Raw genomic sequence first — 15,605 nt, forward strand, 5'->3', positions numbered from 1 at the left:
TCAAATGTGGAGAGTAAATGAAGTTGGATAACAAGTATCTAAATTTAGCAAATTTATTTGGAGAACTATTGAAGAAGTATTCTTCTGTTTACCTTTTAAATTTAAAATTTAGAGAGAGAGTTATTTAGAGAACTATTGGATGCTCTAATCCTACCATCACAAATGTCATGCTCGGAGCCTACTTGTGCTTCCGAGCTGCATCAGCGTGCTTGCACGTGGATTGGTGCTGAAAAATGCCAGCCGTCGGATCAGCGGGCTCGCGTGCCAGATCTATCTGGACCTCAAGAGCCCATTGCGGTCCAGAGGAACCCAGCGTCCACACCACAGCCCACGGCTGAGACTCAGGTGAGGTCCGCCGCGTCCCCCCGCTGCCACAACCCACAACCACTACCTGAGTACCTGACCACCACCGGATAGGATGAAGCCGCCGGTGAGCAGGGCCGCCTTCGCGTCCGTGCTGATAGGGCCGCGCACGCTCGGGGCCTCTCTGGTGGCCGCCCGCTGCGCCTCCTCCTCTGCCGCCGCTGCCGTCACTGCCTATGGTGAGGCCACAAGAATACACGAGTACACGACTCTCTTCATGGTTCTTGTAGATTGGAAGCCTCGCCTGTCGCCTGTCGCCTCCGCCTCACATCCACTCAGTCTTCCTTCTGCTTATATTACTACTAGTGGCACTTGCATTGGCCACTAACGGCTAATCGATCTCAAGCCATGATCCATGTAATTAATCAACTAGAATCACGCTAGTGGAGTGCACATAAATTAAATCCTCTTCTCTTTTTATGGCAACTGCATTCCTCACAATTTCCCAAACTAATTCCAGATCATGCATCGTTTGTCAAGGAAATCGCCGCAACCGATCCTCCAGAGCATCTCAACTCTCTCCTCAATGTGCTTCAAGCACGAGGTATGGCTTCAAATATCTCACAAGGATTTGTATTGTGGTCGCTTCCCTGTTCTCCACCTCCACTTGTGCATACCTGAACTGGGGGCCTTTTGCTAATAGTCTTCAAAGCATTGGTGGATGTTTACCGATAGTCTTTGATTTTATTTCGAATTGTTTTGGATGTATGAACTCCGTTGCTACTTGCTACCTTCTGTTTTCATTCTCATCGTATAGCTGCAGTTTGCAATAACAAATGTCCAGTGCATGCCTCGTGCAGAGTCCAGAATAAAAAACTATTCCTTCATCTAGAAAACTACATTTGGCAGGTGAAAAGATTGTTTCTCCTGGAGCAAAAAGAGGGTTGATTCCATGTGTTGTTCCCTTATCAGAAAGTCCAGCAGGTTTGTATATGTTAGAGACCGAACGATTCTTTTATCAGAAGGATCTAGGATTGATAAGTCTCTGGTTCTACCTGACATTATCAGTCAAAATGCAGGTGATTTGACATCTCTCCTTAGATGGCCAACCGCTCCAACTGGGTACACTAAATATACTGCTATTTTTATATCCATGGTATCTTTCAAAAGGCATCTAAATAATATGTATCCAAATATCCACATGCATTTACTTGCCCTTCAGGATGGAAATGCCTGTTGTGGAAGTTCGTAAACATGGGCTGTGGCTTTTGGCTAAAAATGTAAGTGTGTGTTGCATCTTGTTACAACTTTGTTGTCTTAGTGTAAGTGAAAATCACATGCGATCTTCATAATTTTGCTCATGTTTATCAGGTGAAACAGTATATCCACAGAATACTTGTTGAGGCTGACTTCAGTGCTGGAACTGGTGATGATTTATGGGCTGCTGTGGGCGAAGCTGGTAAAAACCTTTACGCTAAAGGCGAATTCAAAGAGTCGCAGGTGGCAGACCTTGATGTCTATTTGTTGAAGAAGGTTGGGAGATACATGTCAGTTCCTAATTACTATGTTACAAGGCAGCCTGTGCACTGATGTTTTTTTTTGTAGGTTGGACTTTTCCCTGATGTTATAGAGAGGAAAACATTGCGCCATCTCGAAAAAGGAGATAATGTAAAACTCTTAGATCTTTCCAGAAATGCATTGATCTTGTCTAGATAATGTTTTTTTAAATGTGCACTGCCCCCCTCAGGTCTCAGCTCTCATTACTGGAGAATTCTATACTAGAGATCAATTTCCAGGATTTGGAAGACCCTTTGTGTTCAATGCAGAGATTTTTAAAAGGTATTGTTTGACATGATTAGTGTAATTACAAATTATGCAAGATCAGGGGAACCTATTAGGTGGGTGTTTGCATAAACATATATCATTACATTGCATGAGCATGAGGTATGGTTTCCTGATTTAATTGCAAAACATGAGATAAACACAATGTCGGTGATGACTTCATCTGATTTAACTGGACGTGTTTTCCATGCACAAATTCCGGAACAGAATTTAATGTTTCGTCTGCGTTCCTTATTTTCTTGTCGGTTTGTTGTTGTTAGAGTTGGACGTACATCTGAAGCCAAAGATTCAGCTCGAGTGGCTCTGAAATCACCATGGTGGACACTTGGCTGCAGTTACGAAGTATGTTTTGTGCGTCCTTGTTGTGCTTGTATGCCTAGCAGCCAACGGATATTGAAACCAAAGAGTTAACTTGTACACCTTTTCCATGAAACAGGAGGCTGCTGAACTAGCTGGGTGGGAGGATGAGCAGCTAGAGTTTATAAGAGAGAAGGTAACTGAGGAGGGTAAGCGCGAGGACCTGAAGAGAGGAAAGGCTCCAGAACAGGTAGCTGACGAGAGCCTCCTTAACTTGTCACATGATAGGGTTCAATTATTTCTTGGCTGGCTCCATTGCCTTTGCTGCTCTGGTGCACTGCAGGTGATTCTTGACGAGGCGGCATTCTTAATGGATTTAGCGTCCGTGGATGGTAACTGGGACGAGGTTGTGGATCGGATTGCTGAATGTTACAGAGAGGCTGGGCTTCATGACATTGCGAATTTCATTGCCTACAGGGAATAGATGTTAGATTCCCTATGGTCTAGAATGTTATTCAAGAAATTTTGATTCATTTGTGCTCTGCTAATATATATTCTTATATACGGGAAGAACGCACAACCGTTATATCGCAGCAGTCCTTTTTTGTTTTGTTTTGACATCAGCTAGTGACCATAGTTTCTTTCCTGTATAGCTCTGAATGTACTTGTTTTTTCCATTTAAATTTCCATGCTTATTCATGGTTAGTAAGTGTCAGATTGAGTGCATTTTATTCTCTTGATCGATGGCTGATTTGCTGATTGTTCTCGCGATACATAGAGAGGACCCGAGCAATAGATACATCAAAGTTGGTTGTGTGGATAATGTCATGACACTGGCAGTCATGGCAAGCTTGGACTGGAAAGAGATTATTGTTTGGTTGTGTGCATGCAAAATGGTTGAAGAGGCGGCTGGTTTGTAATGCTGGTGATAACAAAATGAAGAGGTTCAGGAAAGCAAATAAAGATATAGAGTGCTAAATTATCAGCATGAGCGTGGAGAGAATTCAGGAGAGTGTGGTTGGGAGAGAAGCTGCCATGTCAACCGTCGAGTCATCAGGATCAGCTTTATCCCGGCAAAGGCCAGAAACCGTTACGAGTGGTCCACGAGGGTGGCTGCTGTGCGGCCTATCTTCTCCCTGTCCAATCTCTGCTTCTCCCTCCTCTCCCACCCAGAATCAGAAGCATCGCGAGTCGTCGCCGGGACACCGACGACTGGGCGAGTGCTGCCGCCGGCCTTTCTCCAGGTCTTTGCCGGACGCCCTCCTGACCTTCATGAGCTGTTCCGCGGTCGCCTCCGATGGCATTGCGCTGCACTTCCCTACCCCGTCGAGGGCAGGACCCTCCGCGGAGGAGGAGGTGTCTGCGCGTGCGGGGTGCTCGCTCTCGGTTCCCACAGGAGTACTAGGAGAGCGAGGCGCAGGCAGTCAGGCACCGAGACACGCGCCAGGGCAGAACCAAGTATGCTATGCAGATTGTATTACATGCATTACCTAATAAAGACAGGCGTGTCCAGAAGGTGTCACTTGCAGCTGAGCTACTCGATTCGAAAAAGGCAAGATACTGTCTTGAAGTAGAGATTGGCAAATCTCCTCCGCTTTCTGATGACGACGTCTGGTATGAGCTGCGGGAAAAAAAATGCTGAATACAATAGCTTTCTTGTCAAGTCATTACTTTTTGTAAAATCACCATCCATCAGAATCATTACTTTTATAGCACCTACTTTGGACCAAAGATGTGTCATCCAGTTAGCGTAACTAGCAGACAGCTTTCTGTAATAATGTATAGGCAATGTAAATTTGTCTGATTGATTATCATGGCCTTTTGTTTCTCCAAATGAATGTATAGGGTTATGTTGTTATCATACATCTTACTTTTACTCCCTCCTCACATTCAGGTTGCGATGCTGAAGTTCACAGGATTTAAGTTGCTAAACAACATTTCAGACAGTGGGAAGGCCTTCCTAATGATTCTAGTATCAGACATCCTTCTAGGGTATGTTATATGAATTGTCATTCTCTTAAATAGAAGATCCATGTACGCCTAAAGTTGAGGCCTGCATTCATTTATCCAGTGAGCTCTTGTAAGGTGTTATTGATGACATTTTATCGTCAGTACTCCTGGTTAGTTGGAGCTTGACCAAACAAATGGGAGGGGTTAGTCTATGTATTTGAGCTCTAAACACTCATAAACAGTACCAAATTTTAATGTTTGGAAAATTGTTGCCTTCTAGGTATGTCTTGGGCTTTGCATTGTTATTCCTACTTGATTTATTTTCAGTGTTTGAACATAAGTAGTGGAGAATCTATTCACTATTTTGTTGTCCAGGGAGAATATAAGAAGAAATTTAGTCTTTGAACAATAGGTTATTGCCAGGTTCATTCTTTTGGCAAGAAAAAACCAACAATGTTAATTGGAAAAGTGCAGAGTGAAATATTTTTTCTCTCGGACGACAGTGTAAAATATTACGAAACACTTCTTTTCTGGTGTATCCAAGTTTTGTTTTTCTTGGATTCTTGCTTGAGATGATGAATACATAAACTGTTCCCATCGCTCTTAAGAATGAAAATCTAACTGTCCCAACACCAAAAACCGTAAAAACTGTTGAGTCCATAATTTGGTATTCGTTTTTTTTGTGTGTGCTTAGGCTGGGAAAATAATTACAATTTGCAGTCAGTCAATGGTAATATGGTATATTGGCTTGGCATATGAAGTTTTCATCAAATCTGAAGGATCTCTTTTGCATGTCAGGTTACTGTTCCAGGATGTCCAGAGCTTCATGTATTTTAGAACTGAAACGTGTCGACATCAGAAGAGGGAGGCATAATGAGTTGCAGGGTTCAGTATGCAGGTTTTAAGCTTCATTAAGTCATATAAAGTTCCATTGTAAATTGTTTCAGTTCGAGTCTTAATCTCTCGTCAGAGTAAGTTTTTAATATAACCAAGGTAGGGTTTGTGTTGCAGTAAAAGGAATCGCCATGCCCACATCTACCTGGGCCTTTTAGCCGGGCCGAATCCCGGCAAAGGCCCACTGTAGACCCAGAAGAAACCGCTAGAGTTGTCCATGAGGTGTGAGGCCCATGAGGGTTGCTGGTGTGGCGCGTCCGTGGATTTCTCTCTAGCAGGCTATGCCTGCCTGGATCATCCCGACTCTTCGTCTCCAGCTGGCAGCTGCTGCTTCTCCGGGTGCATCTGCCCCTGCGTTCCAAGTACCGCTGGGGCCAGCTATCTTGCTACTTGCTAGGCAGCATATGGTCCGCGTTTCATGACCTTCATGAGCTGTTCCGCGGCCGTCTCCAACAGGACCCTCTGCGGGGGCCACGGCGCTGTCTGCGCGCGCGGGGTGCTCGCTCTCGGTTCCCACAGTAGTAGGAGGAGGGCGAGGCGCAGACACGCGGTGGTCTTCGCTAAGAGGAGGCGGCGGCGTCTCAGCAAATGGCAGCGGCCGTGGTGGAAGACCTTCTTTTCTGACTGGAACGAAGACGACGAGAGCCTGGCCGGGTGGAGGGAGGAGGACGAGCTCTTGGAGGAGATTGGCGCCAACCAGGAGCTGTCGGACAATGAAAAGTTCAAGGTGTGGATGAGTAAGGCCGAGGCAATCGTTGAAATGCGCGAGGCCCAGCAGGATGCGATGAACGCCGAGGAGCGATCGTGGGAGGATTGGATCAGTGGTGGCGGCACGTCAGGGACTGGAGGAGGTGGGGACTGGAATCGGGAGGACAGCTTGTTGGACCAGATAACTGATGATCCTGCAGAGATTGTGAGGGACAAGAGCATTATTCAGATTTTCAGAGATTCCATCAATGAGGATTACGAGGACATGCTGTTCGAAGATCGAGTGTTTATGTATGCCTCGACAAACTCGGTGCGTTCTTTTTTTGCTACCTTGTTTGTGTCACCAACTAGCATAATGTGCTACTGCCCAGTGATAATATAATCATGACATGCCGCCAGTTACTACTGCTCATGGTCGCCACCATACTAAAGTAGTTCTTCTACATGCATACACCTTTTTTGAGGGGCTCATTTTGACCATTAACCTTCTTTGAGGATGTATTTGGATGAAATAAAAAATAAATTTTGTATATTTATTAAGCATGCATCTGTCAGGGCCTAAGAAGAACCACGGAGGGGCTGCTGCAGCAACAACTATGGGCCCTCCAAGAAGGATTAGATAAGGATAGTTAGAGATAAGATTAAAAAATTAGTTGAGATTATTTAGGAGATTAGTTGAGATTATCTAAGAAGGTTATCAGTTAGTAGTTTGTTGAGAATTTTTAGGAGAGTTTTAAGGAGATAAGGATCTCTAGCTAGATAGGGACAGTCAGCCGGCCTATTTATGTAATCAATGGATGAGAAATAAAGCAGACAAGAATTAGAAGAGAAAAACTCTCATCTTGCTCAGCCGTGGGCAGAGGCCCCTGGCCGACGTTCTAGTCCATCGATATCCCTCTCCAATCCCTCACCGATCTAGCGACCATAACATCTGGTATCAGATAGCTTGGGTTTCGATCTGATCCCATGGCTTCTGCTGCCAATTTCGCGGCGGTGTCCTGACAACCGGTGTTCCCATCTCCATGGACTGCGCCGCATGTCACCTTCGTCACGCCGTCCTGGCAACCGGTGTCCCCATCTCCATGGGCTGCGTCGCATGCCACTTTCGTCACGCCATCCTGGCAACCGGCGTCCCCATCTCCATGGGTAGCATCGCCTGCTAATTTTGTCAACACATCCTGGACGCCGGCGTGTCCATCTCCAGGGACAATGCCAAATTTCGTCACATCATCTTCGTTGACGGCGTCTCCGTCCCCATGGACGACGCCACTAGGGGCAGCCATGGCTCAACGATCACCAGCTCCATCGATGAGGGACTTGTGGACCAACATGAGGGCTGATCTAAATGCAAGACTCGCTACGGATAGTTGAGCAGGGGCTGCTGCAAATTAAGGCAGCAGTGCAACATGAGCAGCAACAGCTGGCGTTGTCTGCACGGCTCCAGACGTCGGCGACTGTGGACATACAGGCTGCTGCTCGTGGCTTCCTTGCACGACGAAGAGTGCGAGAGATGCGCCGACAGATACTCGAGGCAGCCTTGGTGATGGTTGACTGCGGCACACGGGGCGCGACCTTGCCCTGTCGGCCGGCCATCAGCAGCGGCACCGAGCCGCTATCTCCAAGTGCGAGCATGGTACGTGTCCCGTGGGTGACGAACTTCAACTCTACGACAACGGCGGTAGGGAAGGCACTCCCCTCGTTATCGGCAAGGGCGCACTGTTTAGCGCCACCACATTCCTCTACCGACCGCCACGAGGGTGCCTCCGCTGGTTATTGTTGCGACCTATTCCAGGTTCCCGTCCATGTGCTCACCTTTCGTCCAGATGGCGTCCATGGGATCCAGGTGGTTACACACGTGCAAGTCCAATGCGTGGAGGGTATCCGTTATCTTATGGGGTCAAAAAAAATTAGATTCGAAATAATAAGATAAGCCGAGATGTAAAAGGCTTGTCTTCTAGGTGTCTTGTTTTGGGTCAAGTAGACTCGATCTTTGAGCACCCGTCATGCTGCAGCTCGAGTACGAGCTGCTTGTCCAGGAGGGGTGTACTGTCAGGGTCTAAGGAGGCCCACAGAGGGGCTGCAGCAGCAGCAACCATGGGCCCTCTAAGGGGATTAGATAAGGATAGTTAGAGATAAGATTAGAAGATTAGTTGAAATTATTTGAGATTATATAGGAAGATTATCAATTAGTTTGTTGAGAGTTTTTAGGAGATAAGGATCTCTAGCTAGATAGGGGCGGCCAGCTGGCTTATTTATGTAATCAATGGATGAGAAATAAAGTAGGCAAGAATTAGAAGGGAGAAACCCTCCTCTTGCTCGGCCATGGGCAGAGGCCTCCGGCCGACGTTCCTGCCCATCGATACCCCTCTCCAATCCCTCACCGATCTAGCGACCATCACAACATCACATTACTATACTGCGAACTTTAGAACTTTGAGCTGACAAAAAGACTTTGTACTATACAGGCCAAATTTCTAGCATTGTTGATTGTGGTTCCATGGGTGATAGATTTTCTAGTGCATGACTATGTTATGATGCCCTTTTTAGAGAGGTAATTCATCTTACCCACTCAGTATCATCCCTTCTTGTTAGCGAAGTGCTCCTGTCATGCAACCATGTATGCTAAATGCAGAATGTATTATATGGAACATTTCCTAATAACAGGTATGTCCAGAAGGTGCCACTTGCAGCTGAGCTACTCGATGTAAGGCGCAGCCAAAAGCTGCAGATGGTTAAAGACCTAAATATTGAAAAGGCAAGATATCGTCTTGAAGTAGAGATTGGCAAATCTCCTCCACTTTCTGATGAGGAGGTCTGGCATGAGTTGCGGGAAAAAGCGTGAGCAAATGCTGAATACCATGCTTTCTTGCCAAGTCATTACATTTATAAATGCACCACCCATCAGAATCCTATTTGTTCTCTGCCAGTATGAACATTATGTGTTGTCCAGTAACTACAGTCTGTTACTCTGATTGTTCTCAAGGATTTCCTTCTCTTCTTTATCAGGATAGAGTTGAGGGATGATTGGAGGCTAGAAAATCGAAATGCTTTCGCAAATATATGGTCCGATACTGTTTATGGAATTGTGCTATTTCTTCTTATGTGCTTCAACCAGAGCAAAGTAAGTATCTACAACAAGATGGTTTCATTTTCATTTCTCATGCACATCATAATCTATGTAACGCTCTTCCTATGCATGTGGACACATAGTTTTCTCCTTGTTCAAAATAGACTTTAAATGATTAGATGCATTCCTGTGCTACTAGACTCTATTAATGTCATAGGAGTGCTAGTTACTTAATTATTTTACACTTCTATATTCAAATATCTGCAATTCCAAGGTAGTTCTAATGTCATACCATTCCCATGTAACAAATCTAACTATATATTGGCGGTCATTTTTTTGAGAAGTTGACTGAAGGCTTGTAGGATTAGGATAGCACCTACTTTGGACCAAAAATGTGTCATCCAGTTAGTGTACCTGGCAGACATTTTCAGTAATTAAAATGTCGTGGCAGCATAGATTTGTCTGAATATATATACAGTTATGTTGTTATCAATAATCTTACTTTTATTCCCTCCTATACATTCAGGTTGCAATGCTGAAGTTCACGGGATATAAGGTGCTAAATAACATTTCAGACAGTGGGAAAGCCTTTCTTATTATTTTAGTATCGGACATCCTTCTAGGGTATGTTATATGAATACACTCCCTTAAGAAGATCTATGCATGCCTATATAGTTCAATGCCTGTATATTCATTTATCCAGCATGCTTTTTGAAAAAAAAAATCATGACATTTATCATGAGTGCTCTTGGCAGTAGAGGTGGAGCTTGACCAAACAAACAGGAGGGGCTAGTCTATGTAATTGAGCTTTTAAACACTCATAAACAGTATCAAATTTAGTGTTTAGTAATGGAGACTACGCTGGACAAGAGGGTCATGGCCTACCTTAGTCTCAACTAAGCTCTGCCTCTGACTGACAGTATATACACATTCTTTGCACATAATATGGCATGTACAAGTAGTTCAAAAACAGGAAAGTATTTACTTGACCAAACAAATTAAGTATAGTGTTAATTTACTATTATACTTGTGCTTGAGATATCATCCTTCACTGATTCTAAGTGCTAGATTGTTTCCCCTTCTGTCAGAAGTTAAAGCTCTCTATTTTTTTTTTGGGGGGGGGGGGGGGTAGTTAACTTATAGATTGTTTCTCTTCTAAAAGTTGCTTTGCAGTACTGTGCAGAGAATTAGGGAAAACACTTCACACTCAATTTTAGGGTTCTAGTGGCTTTCATATATATAGTCAAGTACACTTGGAGTACAAGTAACATGATATACATGTGATAGATTATACATATTGTAGGATTGTATGTGGCTAGAATAGAATTGATCGATCAGATTAGGGTAGAGGTTACACATATATACGCAAGGATCATAAGGTTTATAGAAACACCCAATCACAGATTGTTCCTTGACTAATTGACTCATATACCCTACCTAATCTGGCAAGCTTACATGGGGAAGGTAATCATGTGACTGACCATGATTCTAGCTTACCAAAACTGACTAACACATATCTCTAATACCCTTTTGCAAACACAAAGGGATGAAACTAGACGTAGAGACAACCTAATGTCATTGAACAACTATACAAGAAGTCCCTTAGTCATAATATTAGTGACCTGATGAGCTGAGGTGACATGGAAGACTCTGCACCGCCCCAAAGCCACCTTCTCACGAACAAAGTGGATGTCAATAACTCAATATGCATCGTGTGACGATGATGAATTGGATTAGCAATCATATAGAATGCACTGAAATTGTCGCAATAACAATGGCCGTCGAAGGGATCGAGATATGAAGCTCCTCAGCAATTGCATGAGCAACAACTCGGTACTCCACCTCTGCACTGGGCCGAGACAGAGACATTGGCGGAGAGATCCTCATGCCTCATACAGAACTCGTGTAGGAAGACGGCGTGAGGCTCCTTGTTGGCCAAAAAGAGGCCCTCGACGGTGACCCAGAGTTGGCATGGTGGTTGATTGCCCTCCATGGCAAGGCCTTATACGTCGGGGGCAATAGACTTGAGGAGTCAACTGTGCATGCAGTCAACGTCCATGGCCCACTAGGGATCATTGCAATTGGTTAGAACAGCCCCGTTAATGTGTTTGCGACGACTGAACTTCTCAAGCAGGGACTTGAAGAAGGGCGTCCAATTGTGGAAGTTCTAAGCTAGCTTGTATTATATTGAGAAATTACTAGTATTTTTTGTACAAAGTTTGCAAGTAGATTGATATAGATATCTTACATAAATATAAGGTATTTGCATCAACTTCTTACAAAGAAATAATACATGAACTTCTATTGAACAATTAGCCTTCCCCCCCAAAAAAATAGTCTCCACGCTTCGTCACTAGGCTTGAGAACGATAGGCACATGAGAGCAGACAACGATCGTTGCGTAGAGAGCGATGATTGGTTTGGCAGGGACACTATCAGTCACACCGTTTGTTGGAGAGGAGAGTGTGGAGGAAGTCGATATGACTGGTGGACGCGCGCGTGGGGTGGGACCATACGAGTGAGCGAAGAGAGGGGGCGTACATGATCGGATGTTTGAGGGAGTAGTGGCACACACAGAGGAGACCGCACAAGGGAAGGCCGCACGCAAGGAAGCAGTGGTGGTCACACACAGGTGGCGTGAGGTGGGTGGTTACACGGTTGTGAACCGGTGACACGGGCGAGAAGCTCAGGTAGAGAGACCTAGACTCTTGATACCATGTAGAGAGAATTAGGGAAAACACGCTTACACCTAATTAGAGGGGGTTGCTTTCATATATGTAGTCTGGTACAACCTGAAGTACAAGTAACATGATATACATGTGTTAGACTATACATATCTCTAACACTTTCTTTAGGATAGATATTGCTCCTTCATGCAACTAGGAAATAGCCTTGATGTGTTCTGTTTAATTGCCTTTTCATTTAAGATAACATTTTTGCATATTCTTTATTATTAACTATAGTTTATAGCCAATTTTTATCCAATTTATAAAATTATAACTAGCTGCATTTTTGCAGCTACCATTCAGAGTCAGGTTGGCATACATTGGTAGAAGTTATTCTCGAGCATTATGGGCTTGAAGCTGATGAAGCGGCGGTCACATTTTTTGTTTGTCTGGTTCCAGTGGCTTTCGATGTGTACATAAAATATTGGGTATGCCTTTTGTCTAAATTAACAGGGATAAACAATAGTTTTTAAAAGTTAAGTAGCATAGCTTTTTTAAGGAACCTCTTAATTTTGTAAAAAAAAAAACTGCCGTACGGTACTATGTCACCATTTTATATGTTCTCAATACACATTTTCTCAACTCCAGTACCACAATTTGTCATCTTTTTATAGGGTAGTAAGTTGCGACTTTCTTTTTTGTTGGAAACAAAATTCAAGTTTCTATTGACTGCTTGAATTTATTAGCTACACCTTTTGTGGATATGAAACATTGTTCGGTGTTCTTGGTATTGTTAGTTTATATGAGTTTAGAAGTTCACATTGTAATCTACATAAGATCAAGATACTTGGTTTATTTTTCTATGTTGCAGGTATACAAATACCTTCCAAGATTATCACCCAGTGTGGGAAACGTTTTGGATGAAATAAAGCGCCATTAGAGAACTTTTTTTAGTTTCCTTATTGGGAAATTGCTTGAGAATTTGTCGCCTTCCAGGTATGTACTGGGCTCTGGATTCCTACTCGCTTAATTTTCGGAGTTTGAACAGTTAGTGGAGAATCTATTCACTAACTGTGTTACACTGTGCCTAAGGTTAGTCGTTCGAATTGAAGAACTAACCTTAGACATAAAAGTTAGGCAAAGTGTAACAAATTAGGTAGCGAATCAAACAGGCAGTCCTTGAACAATAAGGATGCATATTTCTGTACGTTAGGAATTACCAGGTTCATTCTTTTGGCAAGAAAAAAATAACAATGTTCATTTGAAAGGTGCTGTGTGAAATATTTTTCTCAGATGACAGTGTAAAATGTTATGAAACATTTTTTTTTTGTGTATTCAACTTTTTTTTTCTTGTATTATGCTTGAGATGATGAATACATAAATTTTCCCCATCACTCAAGAATGAACATATAACTGCCCCAACGCCAAAAGCCATAAATTATCCTGACTAGATAATTTGATTTTTTTTGTGTGCTTAGGCTGGGAAACTAATTACAATTTGCAGGTAGTCAATGGCTTGGCATATAAAGTTTTAAAATCTGAACGATGTCTTCGTCTGAAAGGCCTTGCCTAGAATGTCTGTCTGGTGATCAATCAGAGTCTCAGGCTGTTCGAGAAGACTGGGAATTTGGAGAAGTAACCTAGGTAGTCCTTATTCTAAAAGAAAGGTTCCATGACTCGGAATCAACGTCAGGCAAAAATCTCTTCTCTCTTATTTACATGGTGTTATCTACTTGTAAAATAAGAAATCGAATGATTTTGCGCGAAATGAGACAGCCGTGCTGACGGACGTCTGTTCTGACCAACAAGCAATTGTTTTTCCTTTGCTTTTGAGATCTGAACTGACGGTTAGCTTCACGTTTCAAATTTGCTTCGCTAAAAAAAGATAGACCCAGTGTTAGCGGCTTCCACATAAATGAGGTCTAGTGAAGGAATAATCGAGTCTTGCTCCTGTATTTTTGCAGAGACTCAGAACAAGGAGGATGCACTGTTGCTTTATGGACAAATTGCACTTCTCTATTTTTTCCTTTGACTTTGCCATTATTGGACTTGTGACTTTTTTATGGGGTTTCATGCATGCTATGGTTAATTCCCTCGCAAGCTTATTCACCATATTTTCATGATTATGCGGAGGAAGTTGAGTATTCCACTTTCTCTTCCATTGAATAAGTCCCTTCCTAGCCTATCACCCTCTTCTTTGACCTCTTTACTTTGTTTTATAATGGTATCATCGCAAGGTCCTACAAGTGTTAGCACATGATGTAATAAATTGAGCTTATGTACATGTGCACTTGTGAGGTACTGAGGTTGGAATGATTTTAATGTTGTTACCATAACCTCACAAGAAATTTCTAGCATGAAATGACTCCATAAGGGGTGTTTGGTTTAAAAAAACCAACACATTCTAGATAAGGTGGTGTATCATGAGTCTATTCCATAAATTCGGTGGAATCACAACTACAATCCAGGCTATTCCCATCAGTCTAGTACCGACGGAATTTAGCCCAAAACCGACGGGATTTAGCTATTCCCGTCGGTTTTAAGCTAAATCCCGTCGGTAATAGGCCGACAGGGGCTACTCGACGGGGATTGCATTAACTCCCGTCGGCCCCGACGGGAGTTAATTATCTCCCGTCGGCTACCAAGGACCGACGGGAGTTATCGCGTCCGGCCTAGGGCTGACGTGGCGGGCGCATAACTCCCGTCGGTGAGGGCTCGGGCCGACGGGAGTTATGGGTCCGCCACGTCATCCCATGCGGGCCTGGGTACCGACAACTGCCGTCGGCTTGGCTGAGCCGACGGGAGTTATCCTGGAAAGTTCCAGTTTAACTCCCGTCGGCTTAGCGAAGCCGACGGGAGTTAAACTGTCCCCCCCCAAAACAGCCCATATTTATGATCAATGTCACAGAAAATATACAAAATATCATCATGCACATTCACACATCAATCACATCCATCTAGGGCCTCAATCACATCCATCGACACACATATATATATATATATATATATATATATATATATAAAGTCTCTAAGTACATTCATGCACATAAGAAGTGTTCATTATAGAAAAGGTAGAGTTCGAAGCACATTCACGAACCGCCGCGGCTAGGGTTGTTGGAGCTTTGGCCGCTGCCTCCGTCCTGAGTTGGGTACGCGAATAGCGAGTTGACGAAGCCATGCATCGTTCCACTTCCTTCCTGATTGTCCTACGGAGCGAGAATGCAATTTGTCAGAAATCGTACATATTAACTGCTGAACTGTCGGCGATAGCTATAGAGTTAGAATACAAACCTATGATCCAGGGGCAGGTAGCTGTGCCGGCGGTGTGGTAAACTGAGGCTGCTGCGGCACAAGTCCCTGATGAATACAAGAATAATACATATTCATGAGTGCAGTACGGCACAAGTCGTCGTTTTTACTGTGTAACTAGATAATGGACATAGAATTTCTTACCGGAGGTGGAGGAGGGCCCATAGGGACGAATGTCCATTGCGGCGGAGGCGGAGGGGCCACGTAGGGAATGCCCTGCTGCTGAGCTAGTAACTATTGACCAAGCATATTAGTAGTATGCATTGGATGTGTAAAGCAATGAATAAACAGTAATAATGCAATGGGCTTACTTGAAGCATCTGCTGCTGCTGCGCGTGGACTGAGGCATAGTACTCACTTTGAGCCCTCAACTGCTCAGTTTGAGCCCTCAACTGCTCATCGCGCTGACGGTTCTCCTCACGCAGCCTCACGATCTCAAGCTCTTGCTCAGTGAGCCGATGAGAGCTAGGACCAGAGCTCCTGGACCTGGATGCCGACCGCCGAGACGCTCTAAAATCCGTCGTGTTGATCATTCCATCAAAGAGAGAGAATCTACAATTGTTGTCAAAG

At 43.9% G+C, this 15,605-nt stretch overlaps 2 protein-coding genes across 11 annotated transcripts; both read left to right on the forward strand.

Annotated features, from left to right (window-relative positions):
* The first annotated feature begins 301 nt into the window (after positions 1-301).
* On the forward strand, positions 302-3,166 carry LOC100193975 (uncharacterized). Of its 3 annotated transcripts, NM_001139043.2 has the most exons (11): positions 327-542; positions 824-907; positions 1,213-1,287; positions 1,383-1,425; positions 1,526-1,583; positions 1,675-1,836; positions 1,909-1,971; positions 2,051-2,142; positions 2,406-2,487; positions 2,582-2,692; positions 2,786-3,166. In NM_001139043.2, the coding sequence occupies exons 1-11, from the start codon at positions 419-421 to the stop codon at positions 2,924-2,926; spliced, it is 1,035 nt and encodes a 344-aa protein (NP_001132515.1). In that variant the 5' UTR covers positions 327-418; the 3' UTR covers positions 2,927-3,166. The 3 variants fall into 3 exon arrangements, with proteins under 3 accessions (XP_035817953.1, NP_001132515.1, XP_035817954.1); XM_035962060.1 differs by having other exon boundaries at positions 302-542; positions 2,582-3,157; XM_035962061.1 differs by having other exon boundaries at positions 350-542; positions 844-907; positions 2,582-3,157.
* Positions 3,167-3,204: 38 nt separating this feature from the next.
* Positions 3,205-14,074, forward strand: LOC100216851 (uncharacterized). 8 transcript variants are annotated; one of them, XR_004852397.1, is made up of 11 exons: positions 3,209-4,056; positions 4,337-4,434; positions 5,191-5,290; positions 5,404-6,304; positions 8,460-8,545; positions 8,659-8,832; positions 9,001-9,115; positions 9,588-9,685; positions 12,079-12,214; positions 12,598-12,722; positions 13,231-13,789. XR_004852397.1 is itself a non-coding variant. In XM_035962093.1 (9 exons), exons 3-9 carry the CDS (start codon positions 5,705-5,707, stop codon positions 12,664-12,666), a joined length of 1,278 nt encoding a protein of 425 aa, XP_035817986.1. In that variant the 5' UTR covers positions 3,207-4,434; positions 5,191-5,290; positions 5,404-5,704; the 3' UTR covers positions 12,667-13,826. The 8 variants fall into 8 exon arrangements, 3 of the variants coding, with proteins under 3 accessions (XP_035817986.1, XP_035817987.1, NP_001353873.1); XR_004852399.1 differs by having other exon boundaries at positions 3,510-3,994; positions 13,231-13,826; XR_004852400.1 differs by having other exon boundaries at positions 3,205-4,434; positions 13,691-14,074.
* The last annotated feature ends 1,531 nt before the right edge of the window (positions 14,075-15,605 follow it).

Source organism: Zea mays, chromosome 9, assembly GCF_902167145.1.
Source record: "Zea mays cultivar B73 chromosome 9, Zm-B73-REFERENCE-NAM-5.0, whole genome shotgun sequence".
NCBI lineage: Eukaryota > Viridiplantae > Streptophyta > Magnoliopsida > Poales > Poaceae > Zea > Zea mays.

Coding starts and splice junctions, on each gene's coding strand:
- LOC100216851 (XM_035962094.1), top strand. CDS start 3,715: ATGAGCTGTTCCGCGGTCGCCTCCGATGGCATTGCGCTGCACTTCCCT. Junction 6,305..8,459: donor TGTATGCCTCGACAAACTCG/GTGCGTTCTTTT, acceptor TGTACTATACAG/GCCAAATTTCTAGCATTGTT. Junction 8,833..9,000: donor CATGAGTTGCGGGAAAAAGC/GTGAGCAAATGC, acceptor CTTCTTTATCAG/GATAGAGTTGAGGGATGATT.
- LOC100193975 (XM_035962060.1), top strand. CDS start 419: ATGAAGCCGCCGGTGAGCAGGGCCGCCTTCGCGTCCGTGCTGATAGGG. Junction 1,837..1,908: donor ATGTCTATTTGTTGAAGAAG/GTTGGGAGATAC, acceptor TTTTTTTTGTAG/GTTGGACTTTTCCCTGATGT. Junction 2,488..2,581: donor CACTTGGCTGCAGTTACGAA/GTATGTTTTGTG, acceptor TCCATGAAACAG/GAGGCTGCTGAACTAGCTGG.